The sequence below is a fragment of the Argiope bruennichi genome, chromosome 7 (genome assembly GCF_947563725.1).
Source record: "Argiope bruennichi chromosome 7, qqArgBrue1.1, whole genome shotgun sequence".
Taxonomy (NCBI): domain Eukaryota; kingdom Metazoa; phylum Arthropoda; class Arachnida; order Araneae; family Araneidae; genus Argiope; species Argiope bruennichi.
Genome location: NC_079157.1, coordinates 88,330,533 through 88,347,862, shown reverse-complemented (window position 1 = coordinate 88,347,862; position 17,330 = coordinate 88,330,533). Strand labels below are relative to the sequence as shown.

Genomic DNA, 17,330 nt, shown 5'->3' with positions numbered 1-17,330 from the left:
CAAATATCTAGCTTTCTAAATTATGTTTTTTTAAGACCACTACTATATATCCAGTAACTATGTCAGACGTTTCTCCTGGCAAATCCTTTACTTCAATAATTTTTACCTGTATTCCATTCTTGTATGAAAAATATCTGACAAGTAAAGGAATAAGTTTAATTTCTTTGTGATTTGAGGCGTCTGAATACACTGTTATAAAACTTAACATTTCTCAAATCTTCATCCAATATTTGATTTGCATAAGGGACAAGTACATCGGTGATTATAACTTCGCATTTGGTCCTAGAGCATGTGAATTTAGCATCGAAATATGCCTTAATAAGCTTACAAGTATAGTCCATTGATTGAAAAGATTGATTATGCATAACTGTATGATATGCCCACAAACCTTCAGCTGCAGCTATTTTCTTCTCGGCAGTTTCAAATTCTTTTTTTCTTAAAATATGATGTCATACTCGAACTTGCAATTGCTGCTGACACTGCTTGTTTGTGTTTAACTGTTTGTATGTGGTTTTCAATGTAGCTTTTTCCACTATTTGCAATAGAAAACGTACCTCTACATTTTTCACAATATACTTCACTAGGATCAATATTACTACTTTCTTTAATAAATGCATATTTTAATTTTAAATCATCATTAAATACGCACTTTCGTCATTTTGCCGCCATGATAATAATATGATAGGTACATCACAGTAGTTAGTACATCAGACCACCACTGGCTTGTATGACGTCGTGGCGGTCCTGCTCACGCGACACCTGACGATATCGCATGGAATTATCAGGGTTTCCAGTTCTAATTTTATTATTTTTATTTTATTACTTTTTTTGTTTTAATGATTTCTAATCTAAAACCAGTACTTTTCGTGTACTGGTTATGTTTAATGACTAACCAGGACTTATGCCCTGAAAACCAGTACTGTACTGGTAAAATCAGTACGAATGGTCACCTTACAGTAAGCTTTATGTGGTTTATGAAGCTATTAAGGATTCAAAGAAGATGATTATTTAAAAATTGTTATTAGAGTTTAAAATATACACATGACTTTATTATCTTTGCTATTTACGGTTTCTATTTGAATTTTCAAATAATCTGCAAGGAAATAAAAAATACTGCTAAAAAATTCAAATTATGATTTAAAAATTGAAGTAATTTTATCATGATTAAAAAAAATAAGAATATCAAGATTAACAAATAATTCAAAATTTGATAACTTAAGCAGCAATGTTTCTTTTATCTTTAGTTAAATAAAATCAATATGCTTTTAAAACAGCTTAATCAACTTCTTAAAATCCATGTTATTACATTTTACCTTTAGATTTTGCTCTTTATGTGTTTAAGATGTGTGATGTAAGTAGTTTAAGATGTCTGAGGGAGACTTTTAAATATTTATGTCGAGTCTAATATTTATAAACTGAAATCTTAATTTTTCATCAATACTTTGAAAACCTTCACTGAGAAAGAGAAGACTTTGTAAAATGTTTATTACTCAATTAAAATAATATATGCTAAAATAAAGGGAAAAATAATAAAAGGCCATAAAAATTGTTTCATTGTTATTTTCTAAGAAAACTGTAATAGAAATGCTAATCTTGTACAGAGGAGATATATTGATGGGTAAAACAAAAATTAAAAAAATAATCATTGCAATTTATTTTTAAAAATACTTTTTTCTAGAAGTCTCCTTTAATTTTTGCTGTTTCAATTTAAAAACAGACAAAAGTAATTCATTGAATAAATCAGAAGAAAAAAAATGCAAAATGAATTTCTAAGCAGCATGGAGACACATTATTAAGTGCTTTTTATTATAGTACACAAATAAAAAGCATTAATTATTTCCTGAAAGAAAAAAATAGTGAAATTTACATCGTTTCGAAAAAAATTCATGGGCGAGAAAAAATCTTATTGTGCTCCAAACGAATCTTGACTAGATGGACAACAAATTCAAAAGAGGTGCTTTGTAAAAATTATAGGGGGTTTAATTATATAGTCAAACTTTAAAACTAAAATTTCGATAGACCGAAGTCTTACCTGCTTCCTAGCGTTTTCACCTAAAATAAAAAACATGGAGCGATGATGTGATTTTATCACGTTTTTAATAAGCTTTGTAATTCGAAGGTCCATTTTTTTACGAGTCATTTTATGCTCGAAAAAGTCAAAAATCCTAAACTGATAGAAATTTTTGGAATATTATTGCATAAGTCTAATTTTGCAGAAATCCTTAGATAATACAATATTTGCCAAAACTTTTCCGATTTGAAAATGACAACAAACATGCACATGTGCAAACAAAAGCGGTTGCAGTGAAAACTAGTATATGATTAAATTTTATTTAACATAGTATTATAAATTTTCTTAAATTCCCTTGCCAAAAAAATTAGCTAGTTCATAAATTATTATTGAGAAAATATCCCGCATAAATAAATTCTACGCCTGTAAATATATTATAATTATTAAAGAATTCGACTGATTATCCGTTTGATATGATTCGTTCTTTTGGAATATCATAAGAACTGAAACCACAACGGATGTTTGAAAGCACTGCTTTTTATGGTGTTACTTTTCGTAGAAACTTTATTTGTACGAAAACGTAAGTTCTCAAACATTTTCCTATTAAATAATATGTTGTATCTCTAAATAAACTATTTGTTTGTTGATCATTTTCTTATAATTCTGTATATAATGCTGTAATAATTGACATATGAATTAACGTATAAATTTTCCCGCCTTCTCTTTGGTTTCTAAATGTTTAACTAAAAAATGATTTGTTAAAATTAGCACATTTTGATTGTTTGTTTGTATTAGCATATCTTGTTAGAAATTTGTTTTCTAATATTTATTTTCAAGCTGGAATAATTCCATTATCTATTCTACATTGTAGTACATAACGTTTGTTTATCGACATATGGGATTCATATAATGGTAAATATTATTAGTATGAATTAGGAATTTTCATTTTGTGATTAGTCTTCAAAAGTGATTTAAAAAATTTTTAATATCAAGGATATTTAGAACTTTTAGTGTCGTTTTTTCTGTATCTCCCCTACACAGGATAGCTTATTATAGGTTAAAATAGCCCTATTATTTTCCATTTTTTCTTTTAAAAAATATACATTTGTTATTATTTGTAGAATAATCGGTTTCATAATAAAGTTTGATTTTTCAAAGTCTATTATTTAAAAAGTATTAAGAATTATGTTAAACTACTGATGTTTTGAATAAAAAGAAGAAACAGTTGTGTGTATGGTCATTAAATTTAGTGAATATTTTGAGTCTATGTTTTGATGACATATTCTTTTAAGTATCTTCCGTACCACCAACCATTCTTTTAGATGACAGATATAATTAGAATTTCAAATATTTCATAAAATATAGAATTATATTCAAAATTATTTTATAAATTATGTACTTATTGAATATATTATAGGAATAACAAAAAATATAAATTATATGCAAAATTATTGCTTTTAATTTTGCAGTATAATTAGTACAAAAATTGGGATTAAAAATTAGAGGGAGTTAATGCATATTTCACTGATTTTTGATGAATCAGTGTAAACTATTTGTAATTACAAACCTTTGAATGCAATGTTACTATGAGTTGATTATTTTATTATATGTTTACTGATATATGGTGAACTCTGATAATGTGACTGTTTATGTTTAGTCTTTTCAAATTATTTATTTATTTCCCTCATTATATTATTGGCAATTCTTGTATACTTCCTTCTTGATTTTTGATTATTCAAAGTTGCCATACTACTGAAAGAACTTGGAAAATCGGGAAACACAGGGAATTTAAAAATTGACTTTTAAAAAAATGCAGAGAAATTTGAACAACTTCATAGAAACAGCGAATTTTAGGTTTCTTAGGTAATTTTTGCCCCATCTAAAGAAAATCCCTGAAGATTGTCCCAGTTCCTAAAGATTGCAAGAAAAGATTATTGTAATCATCGCCTCCAAAAAACGAAACAATACCATTCGAGATTTTGTAATGCAGAAATTTGCACTTTTCCTACTCTCTTCCTCAATTTTTTTGTATAGATCAGTCCAGTTTCAATTTGGAAGACAGTTGTTCTTTTTCCATAAAATTCCTGAATAACAATTAAATAGCATGCGCTGGACTTCTATAATTGTGTGAAAGATTAGAATACATTTTTCTGGCGGAAATAGCAACATTCAATCTGCAGACGCATCGTGGCAGTATTTAGTCACTCGCATGTGAGTTTATTGAATAGTTTGTTAACATTTGAGAAAGTGCGAGCTTATTCAGTGTAGATAAGAGATTTTTTTATAACAACAAACTGCTCAAAATCTGTATTTAATATGAATTGTATGAATAAAAAAGAAATGATTTGTTGCATATGACTCACTTTATAAGAAAATAACAAACCTAATTAATATGGGAAGACAGGCACTTATTTATCATGCCAAAAAAATTCGTAATTAATATTAAACTTTGTATCTAAAGGAAAGAAGCAGAAGGTGATATTTCGTCCAAAAATAAAACGATTTTAAGCTTATTAGTTTAAGAGCAATGATTTAAAACGTTTTTTTTATGGCCATTAAAACTTGTTTCATCACATTAATTTTTTAATACCTTTAATGGTGTATTGGAAATATTTTCACATATGTTCACTGAAATGAAATAGCTAAAAAAAAAAAAAATGTGTTTTAGGCTGTATAAAAGTGTTGTACCTTATTTGTTAAGGAATGCCCCCATGAAATTAATAAATGAAAAATCTGCAAGGAATCGATGCTCATATAATCGAATTGGCAAAAATGAATAAATAAAAAGTAATTTTGCTTTGTAATTTTTTTGTTTTTTTTGTTAAGTAATCATTACATGATTTGTATCATGGCAACAAAAATATATTGTGTTTTATTTCACCGGTGTCTTAATTTTTTGTGATATACATTCATGAGAGGTTATATATCCGACCCCTCAATATATAAATTTTGTCTTGCCAAATTCTTGATAAAAAATAAAAAGAATTTTTTTTTATGTAAATATCAAAATTCTCTTAATATGCTATTATTTAGCATATTAAGAGATTATATTATTTCAATAATGTTAAATTACTGTTTTCTTTCTTTGCTTTTTTCCCCATTTCTTGAAATTATATTGCATTATAACTTGCATATGAATGCTGTTTTTTCATTTCCTCGTATCTTGAAAAGATGTTGCTTTTTAACTTACTTAATAATCACAAATTTTATCTATATTTTAGCAAGATCTAAACCTTTATTCCAAGGTTGACTGCGAGTTAATTGTATTTTCGTAAGAAATATTAATACTGCCTATGTTATTCATTAGAAGGTTGACAACAGGGTTAACTTCAGTTATCATAATGTTTTTAAATTTCTCAAGAAAAGTTAATCAAAATGAGTATTTTGCTCTCTTTAAAATCATATTTCATAATAAGTAGCACATGAGTTTTATTTTTGCATTTCCTCGTAACTTCTTTTTCTCATTTCAGTATTCATTACTTTTTTTTTTATTTATTTCTTGAATATATATGATCAAATATCTAGTAGTTAAATAAAATGTTTTTTAAATAAAGAAACTATACAAAAAGATTTTTTTTTCTTTTTTCTAGAACTTAAATCTTGGCACAGTTGAGTTCAAGAAAACTGCGACTCTGCTCTGTGTAGTGAAGCAAAGGGAAGGGTTCTGCATTTAAAGGTTAGTTAAATGTTTATTGTTTAAGAAATATTTAAAGTGAAGAAGGAAATAATCTATAATAACTTTATCAATAAGGATTAATTTGTATTTTTATTAAGAAATATATTAATAATTAATGTTAATATATTGTATTTGGAAAGATCAGATTTGATTAGATATTTATGCCACCAACTCTTTTGATACATTTCACAGAATGGTTTATCTAATAGTATTTAAATTTCGTTACACTATCATAAATTTGTATTGCATAAAAGGAAAACCAAGACATAAAAAAAAGTCATTTAACATCAAATAAATGATACCTAGTTTTGGAAATGTGTATATATTCATTTAATTTTTGGGTTGGGATTGTGTAGAACCTATTAATATTTTAAACACTATTTAATTAAAGCATGATTTTTGGCAAAAAATTTTTTTAATTATACTTCAAGATGTGAAGATTCAGATAACTATTAAATAAAATTTCATTCTCTTAGATTTTTTTAAAGTTTACCTTAATTTTTGACAAAAAAAAAATTATTTAAAAAACAAGTTAAAATTAGTTTCTAATTTCTTGCATCACTTCAAAAGGAATAAAAGAGTTTTGAGTTGCAAAAATAAGTGAGCTAATTGTGTATAATATATGCCTCTTTTATAAAATGGTTGGATTAAATTGTTTTAGAGGGCATCTAAAAGGTTAAGAAACACTTACTCATGTAATTATTTTTGATAAACTAATTATACCAGTAATTTGATGTGCACATGTAATAATAATAAAAACATTTTTTTTTATTTCATCTATCTTTAGCATTGATTGAAATGTTTTTTATAAAAACTTTTAGAAATGTATGGTTATTATATCCTACTGTTCTTTATTAAGAAGATAAATTAATAAAAATTCTATTGTCAACTTTGGCTACTGGAGATGTAGGGAATGTGATTGTTATGTGTTTAAGTTGCAAACATCAGCACTTACCACGTTTATTTCAATAGATATCCCCCTTCCCTACATCTCTTGCCATAATTAATTGATTTTTTACATAGTAACTTCTCTGCCTACTGTGGTGAAACTGACTTGAGATCATGATATAGGCACATGGTTTCTGTTAAAATCATTAGCAGCAATTTATTTAAAAGATAAAATTGTGCCTCATTGACATTTTGGGTGTTTTTTTAATTTAATTATTTGATGTGGATTAAAATAAAAATCTTGTGCAGAATATGTCAAATAAGAATGACAAAAAAAAAAAAAAATGATTAGTTTGAATATCTGATTCAAATATAACTAGAATAATTTGTTACTGTATCCCATAACTGATATTTGAGTAGGATTATTGATAATTATTGTACAAAATTTTAAGACCATTGGAAAATTGTTCATTGTGTAAAGAACATTGTGTTATATTCAAATCATTTCATGTCACAATTATAGTTAATGAATGCTTTTTTTAATGATTCTGGGGAAAAAATGACTTTATTTATCTGAAATTTAATTTTAATAGGGTTTGCAGCAAAGTAGCCTTGCATAATATCAGGTTGACAATGTAATAATTTGTTTCTCAGTTAATTCTTCCTCTTTTTTTTTTTTTTTTTTTTTTTTTTTGACTAATAGGATTCAAAGAATGTCATTCCTTCCCAGCACCTGTTACTGTTATGATTTTAAGCTTTAATTGGTCTCTCTTTTTTTAAAACGATATATGTGGAGCTACCGCTCCCTTCTTCCTTTGAACATCAAATCAATCATACCGCATATTATGAGATCAAAAGTATGAATTTTGGGTATTAATTTTCAAAACTGATTTTAAAATATTTATCTATTATTACAATTCCAAAACAGTTTATTTTAATTAAATAAATATTTTTCAATAATAATTTTTTCCTTAGAAATCTTTTTGTTTAATTATGAAGTATCGGACATTATTATTATAACAGTAAAACATTTTTTTAGTTTATTTTTAAACATTATGACGCTATTAACATTATCTAATATTGCTAATATATTTTAATATTTTTTTTTAAATTTTGTGCTTGTTTAAAATTTCCTCATACATTCAACAAAATGTCCTATAATTGTAAAATAATATTAAACACGAGAAATTAATTTTTTTCATACAATATAGGTACACATGCTTCTTGTAATTTTTTCAAAAAAAATTTGAAAAACAAAAGTGCAGCATTTTTTTATATGGTTTAATGTATATGAAACTGTTTTCTTTAAAAATTGACAAAATTCATTCATATTATCTTTTTTGAAATTTATAACCTCTTAAACAGTTTTTTTTTTATGCAACAGGGGGAAAATATAAGAAGGACCAATTTTACCACTTTTGTTTTTTTTTATATAGGTTAAGGATTGAGATAGCATGCTAAAGTTTTTTTTTTTTTTTTAATAGTTGTTTAGCTAAAAGTTAATGCAATTTTGATTTCATTGAAAAGTTGTTCTTATTTTGATATAAAGATTTCATTGAAGAATTTGTAAATGATTTTTTTTTTCTTTTTCTGTGAGTAAAATTATTGTTCATCTCTGATTGGCACGATAGTTAGCAATATGGACCCCACTTGTAGGAAACAAATCGTTTGATTCTTAAGCACTCCACCAATGTGCACATATTTTTGTACTGCATTTTTCTTGAGTAAATTTGACAAACATTTCTGAGATATGACTGTTTGACTAAAAGTCTATTTAGATGGCCATGTATCTTCTAGTATTGGTTTATATATTTGCAAAAGAAAAAAGGAAAGGGTTTTACATAATTGAAGCTTATCTGAGATTCATTAAGTGAAAATGTTTTTTTTCTTCTTAGAATTAAATTATATTTTACATTGGTTTTAGTTGGAAGAGTAGAAAAGTTTTTCAAATAAAGTTATGAACATATTGTACTATAATTAAAGGATATAAAATAAAGTGACATTGTTCTGAAGGTATTAGAAACAAAAATGTCAGGGAAATTTCTTTAAAAACCTGGAAATGTCGGGGAAATTCAATGAGCAGAAATGCAGGTCACCCTTTAAATTTAAGTTTATCTGAAGAAATACTAATCTCATTTACATTGGTTAATTCTAAACTGTTTGGGACTATAGTCTGCATAAGCTATAAAAGCAAAACTACAAACTTTTTTTTTTTCCTTCTAAAACATTAAAAATTTCTGAAAGTACTTTTTTAACTTTAAAATAAAATCAATCCGAATTTTTAAAAGCTATGTAATTTTTCATTGTATATATCCTGATGACAATTGTCTTATTTTATTAAAGAAATAAAATTAATATTTTTATATTGATAATTATGAGAAAAACACCTTAACCCTTTTGCTTACAATGACAATTAGATTTAAAATATGCATATATTGAATTGTGGAATCTTTAGTTATAAATCTGGAGGTAAAAGTATTGAATAATTTAAAATTCAGAAATCGCATAGAAACTCTTCAATATCTTGTATTTTGTAAACATTAAAATAACAATAAATGACCCAATTAGGATGTATCATGCAATTTGGAATTTAAATAAATTCTAAGATCAAGGTTTAAAGCTACAAACCATATCTAATTCATTAGAAATTATATTTTAAACTTGTTTCTAATTTAGTATTAGTTCAACAATTGTGAAAAATTCTCAGATGCTGTTTGTCTATTTGGTATATGGTGTAAAATTTTAGTAATATGAGGAAGGGAATCAAAGTGTAGGTAGAAATTATCTAAGAAAATATTATATATACATATTTTTACTTACATTTTAATTAGGATATCAAGATGCCTGAATTTTCCTCCTAGATTTAATCATGATGTTGAAAGTGTACAATCATATTATTAAACTTTCCATTTGTCCAATGAAAAGTTTAAGAAGATGTCTACTTTGTAAATATGCAAATATAAAATTGCGAATTCCGTTTTGTGACTGTAAATATTGCATATTCTAAGATGTCTCTTTATCAAATCTAATAAAAAATACTAAAATGCGAAAGAAGTCTCATTACTGACTTTTTATTGCATAATATTTATTACGTTTGGTAACCTGGCATGGATGCATGCTTCCATCATATGAAGAACTTCAACTATGAAAAACAAGGTAAGAATCTGCTTAGTTTTCAACTTTTCTTATGATTTCTTAGATTGATATATGTTACTTGTGTTAAATTCATACAATACTTCAGGGTAGTGGTTCTTAATCTTTTATGCCCTCAAGATTTTAATTCAAATTTGATTTCTTTTTTAAATATATATTTTTTAACTTGATTACAAACAAATATAAAAAGTATTGCTGGTAGTTAAAGTAAATTAAAAACATTGCCATTTAAGTATTGGTTGAAGTTTAAAATTTTTTATAATAAAAGGGGAGAAATGCCTTCAACATATTTTAAGAATCACTGCCTTTTTGTCTTCATAATGTGGACGTGGTTTTAAAACATTAACATTACCATATGTTTTTGGCAGATGGAAATTTTATTTCAATTTTATTCTTTTTATTTATTTAAATTGGATTCCTTGATAGCAAATATGTAACAAAAAATATTTAATTGGAGTCTGGAGTTTAATATTAGAATCATCAGAAATTTTAACTTTGTATTTTTGAAAATGTATCACAAAAGTACTGCTAAATATTATTTATTCAAAAATAAAAAAAATATGTATTTACTTATATTTTTGAAATTTTAATCCGAAAAACATCATGGAAGTTTAATAATTTTAAATTACATCATTATTGTATTGTAATTTTTATTTGAAAGCAATTATTATTTAGTTGAGTCATTAATCTTATAACTTTTGGACATCAAGTAGATATCAGAAACTTTTGTTTTGTTTTGGATATCTTAGAATATATTACAGGATAATACATATTTTGTTTATGTTAAATTAACAATTGTCCAAATAGTTACATCTTTATTCTTTACATGTAATTATTTTTACAAAAATTGTGTGCACATTTTGTCAGACAGAGATTCTCGCTAGAGTGTAATTGTGTTAAAAATGAAATAAAGAATTTTCAATTGTTTGATTCAGTAAATTTTTAAAATTTATTGAATTGCTGAAAATTTTTACAGTATATAAAAGACCATATTTAATTATTTATTAGTTTAGTTGGAAAGAATATATATAAAATATTATTAAAGATTTTATCACTTTCTTCTAATGACACAAAGAAACTGGGATTCATTGTGTTTATTGTATAAATATTAGAATTGCAAATTATTACATTGCATTCATCCTGTGCTTGCTTTCATTCACCAACCCCAATGTTATTTTCAAATCTTGTGTATTCTCAAGTTAGTAGGATTTCCTGAGAGATTTATTCCCTTTCTTCAGGCAACAAAAGTAAATGGAGAAAGAAACAGTTTTAAAATTGTCATGAACAAAAAAAAAATTTCAATTCCAAATTTTTTAAAAAGGAAATATTTTAATATTAGTTGGAATTCGGAAGAAATTTCATCATAATTTTAACTTTTTTGATTGGAATGAAGACTAAAAACATGAAATGAAATTTTAAAAATTAAATTAAATAAAAACTTTCCTAAAACCATTAAGTCTTTCTTCACATTTTATTCTGACTGATATTACTGGATGTTCCATTACTATTTAAAAAACAATGCAAGGATTAACTAGTGTATTGCTTAGGTATTAGATGATTACTAGCCGAGAGATAAAAAGTTTCTGCTATTTGATAAAGATAAACAAAACGGAAAGCTATTCATATATTATATAGCATATTTTATTCAAATTTATTTTAAAGATAATTGAAAAAAAAAAGTTTCTTATTTTCTTTTTTACTTCAAAATAAGATTTTATCAATAAGTTTTCTTTAGAAAATAATTATTAAAATTTTGAAGAAAGGCGATAAAAAATGAATACTAATATGATATGAAATAATTCTGCATCTTTATGGTTACAAACTTTGTAGGAAGGGGGAGGGAATGGTTTTATGTATAATTTAAACACATATTTTTTAACCATTTTCATGGCCGAAGAGAGAAGACGAATTTTTAAGCCTTTCTTTATTCCATCCCAGGAAGCATAATATGTACAGGAAAGAAGTGACGAAATGCATCAATCTACAGCATGACACAAGAGCAAAATATTTTTCCCAGTGGTTTTATACTATGAGATTCTGATAGGCATTTCTTTAATAGTGTCAGTTTAGGCAAGGGAATTGAGGCATCTTTTAATATATATATATATATTATTTATATATAAATTCCTGAAATATTAATATTGATGTATAACAGTTGGGTCATTCTGAGAAGTGCCAAAATAAAAAGTGCAAATCATACTAGGTTTAAGAATTAGATTGGAACAAATTAATGTTCTAAAATTCCAGACTATGATTTGTCTGGCTAATTATTAAGGAATTTTATTTGTTGCACTCAATGTTTAGACTGTCTAGTTTCCCTTGCAGCAAGAAGAATGCCAAAATGTACAAGAAATAAATATTTAACTCTTTCAGCAGGTAATGATTCTCTTTAAGCTAGGCTTTGTCTCTATAACTGATTAACTTCTTGCTCCTTAGTTTTTATTTATTTCTCCATAAAAATCTTTCAATTTATATTTGAAATTGTCAGAATAGTTGTTCTTGCTGAAATGCAAGAATTAATTCAAGTATTTGCAATGTAAAAATATTTTATTTTGCATTTACAAAACTATGTTTTTTGAATTTGAGGAAGAGAGAGTGATCGAAATCCATAGTTGTCAATTTTGATAAAATTTATTACAATTTCATCAAAATGAGAGAAACATTTCTGTTAATTTTATAAAGTCCAGGACTTAATTAAAAATTGTGCGAAATTTTGATGGATATTGCAGTAAAAGGTTTTTTCCCTCTATATCTTTTGAAAATGTTCTTAAAAAAATTAACATTGTTTCAATTTAAAAAAAGTTATATACAAAATTTTTAATGTTAGCTCTGTTTGATCGAGTCATTCGATTCTATGCTTATGTCTATGTTAATGTTACACTCTTCACTTCTGCTTTTATTTCACTCAGTTTTTTATACTCAGTTGCAGCAACTTTGTTTTTTATCTGTTGTCTTTTTCAATTTGTTTGCTGTTAAAAAAATGACCCATTTGTAAGCCCATCAAAGAAATTATAAGCTTTCTGATGGTTTAAAAAATTTTTTTAGTTTTATTATTATTTTATTTTCCTGAAGATCTGAATTCTTTTAGAATTGCAGTCTCTTTTAAATGTGCAAGTAACTGTTGATTCATATTTATTTTTTTAATTAACAAATGTAACCAGATACTACATTCATTTTGTTCTTTCATGAAATATTTAATCATATTTTTCTTCAGTTTTTTTAAAATAAGTTTTAAAATTTTATTGATTTTTTAAGTTTTTTTTTTAAATTTTTATTTATTTATTTTTTATTTCCTTGACTATTAACTTCAATGATATAAAATAAGTCGAAATTTTAAAATTTGCGCATTTTAGATGTTATTCCTTTCTGCCAAATATTTTGGCATACATATATCGACTTTTCAATACTCTAGCAGCTTCATGTTTTATTTTTTTATTGTGATCAGTTCATTTTTTTTATTCTAAACTTTTTATGATAGCTGCATTATGAAATGCAGTTTTATACAAAAACTGTTGTAATATTATATTTTTAGAATAAATTTCACCTCGGAAAATACACTCTTGAATTTTACAGCAATATGGGTGTGACTATGAATAACAGAATCTGAAATTTTGGCTCCTTTTTCAAGGAACTTCTAAGATTATGATGTGCATTGGAATATATAGTTACTTGAAGCTTAAGCAATATTCTTGTATGTACATTTGTATAAAGAAAATTCTTACTAGGTCATCCATGTGTGAATTTAGATCATATATTTGATATACTGCATTCTCAGCAATGTGTTATTTTTACTCTTACCTGTGAATGCATATATAAAAATCAAATTTAATTTGATAATTAATTTAAACAAAATCTTTCAACATAGATTCAGATTTTTGTTGCAATTTGGCAGGCAGTTACGTCTAATATATACTAATCTTTTGTATATTTTGTAACTTTCCTTAGTTTTAAAATTTGGCTGTGTGCTGACATTTAATATTAGAAATCTTTATTTCAAAAGAGACATAAAAACATAATTTGTTTTTGAAGAAATTTCAAACTTCCATTAAAGTCATGTTTTTCAGTTTTAACTAACAGTAAAAGTAAAATTTTGTATAAATTTATTCCATATTTATAATTTGACATTCAGGAAAACTGGTATTTCAAGCAAGTATTTATCTTTCCAATTATTGCGATTTAGCATCTGGTAACGGTATAAACAGACGCTATATTAATTTTTAAAATCTTGAACTCATGCAACTTTGAAACTTCATTTCTGCAGTGTATAAGCTTTCAGCAAAAAAAAAAAAAAAAAGTGCCAATCTACACAATCGAATTATAAGTATAAAAAAAAGAAACTATTAAATAGTTCTCTGTAAAAAGTTAAAGCTTTTGAAAATTTTTATATATTCTTGCAGATTCTTTCCACTTCTTATGGTGTGTTGTCATAATATATGCAGAAAGCTTTCCATTGTTTATGATGTCAGGAATGTAACATGCATTTTGTCTCTTCTGGTAGTTGGATGTGTTGTTTTTTCAGTTTTAACTAATTAATGGCTCACAATTATTTATCCCTATTTAGCATTAATTATGAATAATAAAAATGTTTTTTCAAAACATTGGTCTTTTTATTTGAGCACCAGCATCCTCCAAATTCAATTACTTACCATCGTTGGTTACGAGTGCAGAAGGTCCACATCCAAATTAAAGGAAAAGTTTTTTTGTTTTTTTTTCCATTGCCAGGAAATTTCTGATTTTTGTGATAGAAACAAACAATCAGTTTCGGCTTTTGACAATTGAAGATTTCCATTTCTGAACCCGACCGTTAATTTTTTGAAAGAAAAGGAAAATATGTGATTCCTATTGATGGATTGTAAGTATTACTGATGGATACACAATTGAGAAATCCAAATTTCCAATCCTGCCTCACCATATCGTTCTCCTTTTTTGAAAAAGGAAGTTATAACTTTCATGCTAAATGAGATATTAGATTTTAAAATGATTGAACTGAATTATTGGAGGATAGTTATTACAATCATTGGCATTGAAATGAAATCACAATAATTAAAAACACATTTGATAGTATCTATAATATTGATATATCATGAAAAATAAGTTACATATTCTTATTTGGCATAGAAAACTTTTTTTTTTAATTTTATTTATTCTGAAATTAATATGAAAATTTTTTAGTATAACAGAATTAGAGTTATTCTTATTGAAAATAAAATTGTTCATTTTTTTAAAAAATTTGTATCTTAATTTTAATTGCATTTTGTCATAATTTATGTAGGACTATCTGTTGTATATATCATGTTATGCAAACAAGACCTTCATAATAAGTTAGACTTCATCTATTATTATTTATACAGAAAGAGATCCAACCTCCTGTCAAAATAATGTGCTGTTTATTGACTTTTTTATTATTACATTTTAATACAACCCATAATTTAAAAATATACTGTCTTTTAATAATCCTTCATAAATTGTAATGGGAAATATGTGTAGTTTTGGAAATCAATGCTCATTATCTTCCTCTCTTTCCAAAATTGGTATAATTCTTCCCTGCATGCTGCTATTCTTTGTTATTACTGGTTCTCTCTTATTATCTCTCTTCTACCTTCTTCTCAATTACTTCTCTTCTATATCTGATTTTAATGCTTCTGTATAAAGAAAGGAAATATGAAATCCAATTTAAAACTATTTTTAGTTAAAAAAATTATTATTATTATTATTTAAATTTTAAGAGTAATGGAATTTATAATCTGTTAAAATATAGATGAATGCTTGTGGCTAGTTGATGACTCTTTACAAGCTCTAAACCATTTGACTTAGAGCTATCAAACTTTGCACATACAAACTTTGGAGTTGTTGTGCAAAGTTGGAAATGTTCAACTTGGAATGATTAAATTTTTTTAATTAATTAAAAATTAAGCAAAATTATGACATTTTTACATAATTTTCTAAAATATTACAGTACAAAACTGATTTTTACATCATCTTAAAATTCAAAAATATCTTTTCAATAATATCCATTATTTAGCCACATAATTTTTTTTTTTTTTTTTTTTTTGCTCATTTTTAATTAATTTTGTAAAAATATTTTAAGCATATATCTCAACAATATATTTCACATATTATAAAATTTAACCTGCACAAGCACATTAATCTTGCTTGAAAAAAAAATTGGTTTTTCTCCATGTGTACCATCAAACTGGCAAAAGTTCAAATTAAAAGATTAAATTAGCATTATTTTCACTGCTAACTAAACCTAGCAAAGTATAATTTTTAACACATTTATGTATGAAATGAAATAAATGCGAAGCATTGTATTCTGTAGGAAAATAAATGTAACAAAAGTCTTTGTGACTGTTAAAATATTTGTATTATTAATTGAATAATTTTGTTCTATTTAGCTAGATGTGGCTTATTATAGTATGTCCACTATAATTGTAGCCCAGTAGCTGATTTCTAAATTCTTAGTAATAAACATATATAATAAGAGACATGGTTTAAATAAATAGTTATATTTTATTTAAATATATCTATTTTATATAACTATTTTTTATATGAATCAATAAATGTTTTAAATTTTTATATAGACCCTTCATCCTAAGATTCTTATTTAATAAAATTTTCTTGAGCTATTAATCAAAAAAAGTTCAACTCTTTTGCAACAAAAACTGATTTGAATTATGAGATCTGAATATCACTGTTTTATAAAAGTGCGTGATTTCAGACTTGCCATTGACTGCTTCAAAGAAAATGCACTTATCGGTACTTGGAAGTTTCTCCAAAACTAATTGGCTTAAAAAGAATGAAATTAGTATAACTCAGTTGATTCAATCACAGAAGATTGAAACATTTTTTTTTATTAATATTATTTAAAAGTTAGTGTGTCAGAAATATTTTACTGTATATAATTCATAGGAATAATGAACTATATAAAATTTATACTTCATAATTCTTTTAGAAGTACTTTTATTGAGACTGAATTATTATTTATACCATTTAAATCTTTTTTAAATTAAAACTGAAAGTTGAATTATATGAGGAATCAGGGAAATTTTTATTGAATAAGCTCTTAAAAAGTTAAAAGAAGAAAAAAAGATTATGTAGTTTATAGACTTCAGTGTTGAATTTTTCTATTTTCTGCACTCGTAATTTCAAAAAAACATGTTGCATTAAAAATACAATAGTACAATTAATTCCAACAAACCAACTGGTCAAAAAGGCAGCCAGTGTCTTAATAATTTTTCATGATCTTTGATATGTTTATTTATTCAGTGTTTTAAATAAATTGCTTTCATTGTGGAACTAAACTTTAATATTCATTGCATCACCGTATTATAACTTCTGATTAGCTTTTATATCCTTATTATCACCTAATTATTATCTGATCAGCTATTATAATCAGTATGTCTTCCAGTTACAATTTTTTATATGTAACTAAATATAGTTATTGTGGTATAAAATATTCTAATTAGCCTATCTTCATATAATTTTTTTATCAATTAATTTGTAATCAGCTCAGAAGAAAAGCACCCAAAAATGTATTATCCCTTTTCTTCAATATAATACAAAGCAGAGAACCTGCATTATTTTCAGTATGCATTATATATT

General features: G+C 25.3%; 2 protein-coding genes across 6 annotated transcripts in view; one reads left to right on the top strand and one right to left on the bottom strand.

The window, feature by feature from the left end:
* The window catches only part of LOC129974988 (RNA cytidine acetyltransferase-like), a 60,618-nt gene extending 58,345 nt beyond the window's left edge, over window positions 1–2,273 (bottom strand). For both annotated transcript variants that reach the window (XM_056087838.1, XM_056087839.1), the window contains exon 1: window positions 2,033–2,273. In XM_056087838.1, coding sequence (XP_055943813.1) covers window positions 2,033–2,140 — 108 coding nt within the window. In that variant the 5' untranslated portion in view covers window positions 2,141–2,273. The remainder of the gene's footprint in view (window positions 1–2,032) is intronic.
* LOC129974987 (lamina-associated polypeptide 2, isoforms alpha/zeta-like) overlaps window positions 1–17,330 on the top strand; it is a 90,585-nt gene that overhangs the window by 30,787 nt on the left and 42,468 nt on the right. For 2 of the 4 annotated variants that reach the window (XM_056087836.1, XM_056087834.1), the window contains exons 1-2: window positions 2,508–2,591; window positions 5,602–5,687. The gene's annotated coding sequence lies outside the window, so the exon portion shown is untranslated. Of the gene's footprint in view, window positions 1–2,507; window positions 2,592–5,601; window positions 5,688–17,330 lie in introns of those variants that run through there. The other 2 variants (XM_056087837.1, XM_056087835.1) reach the window with 1 other exon arrangement.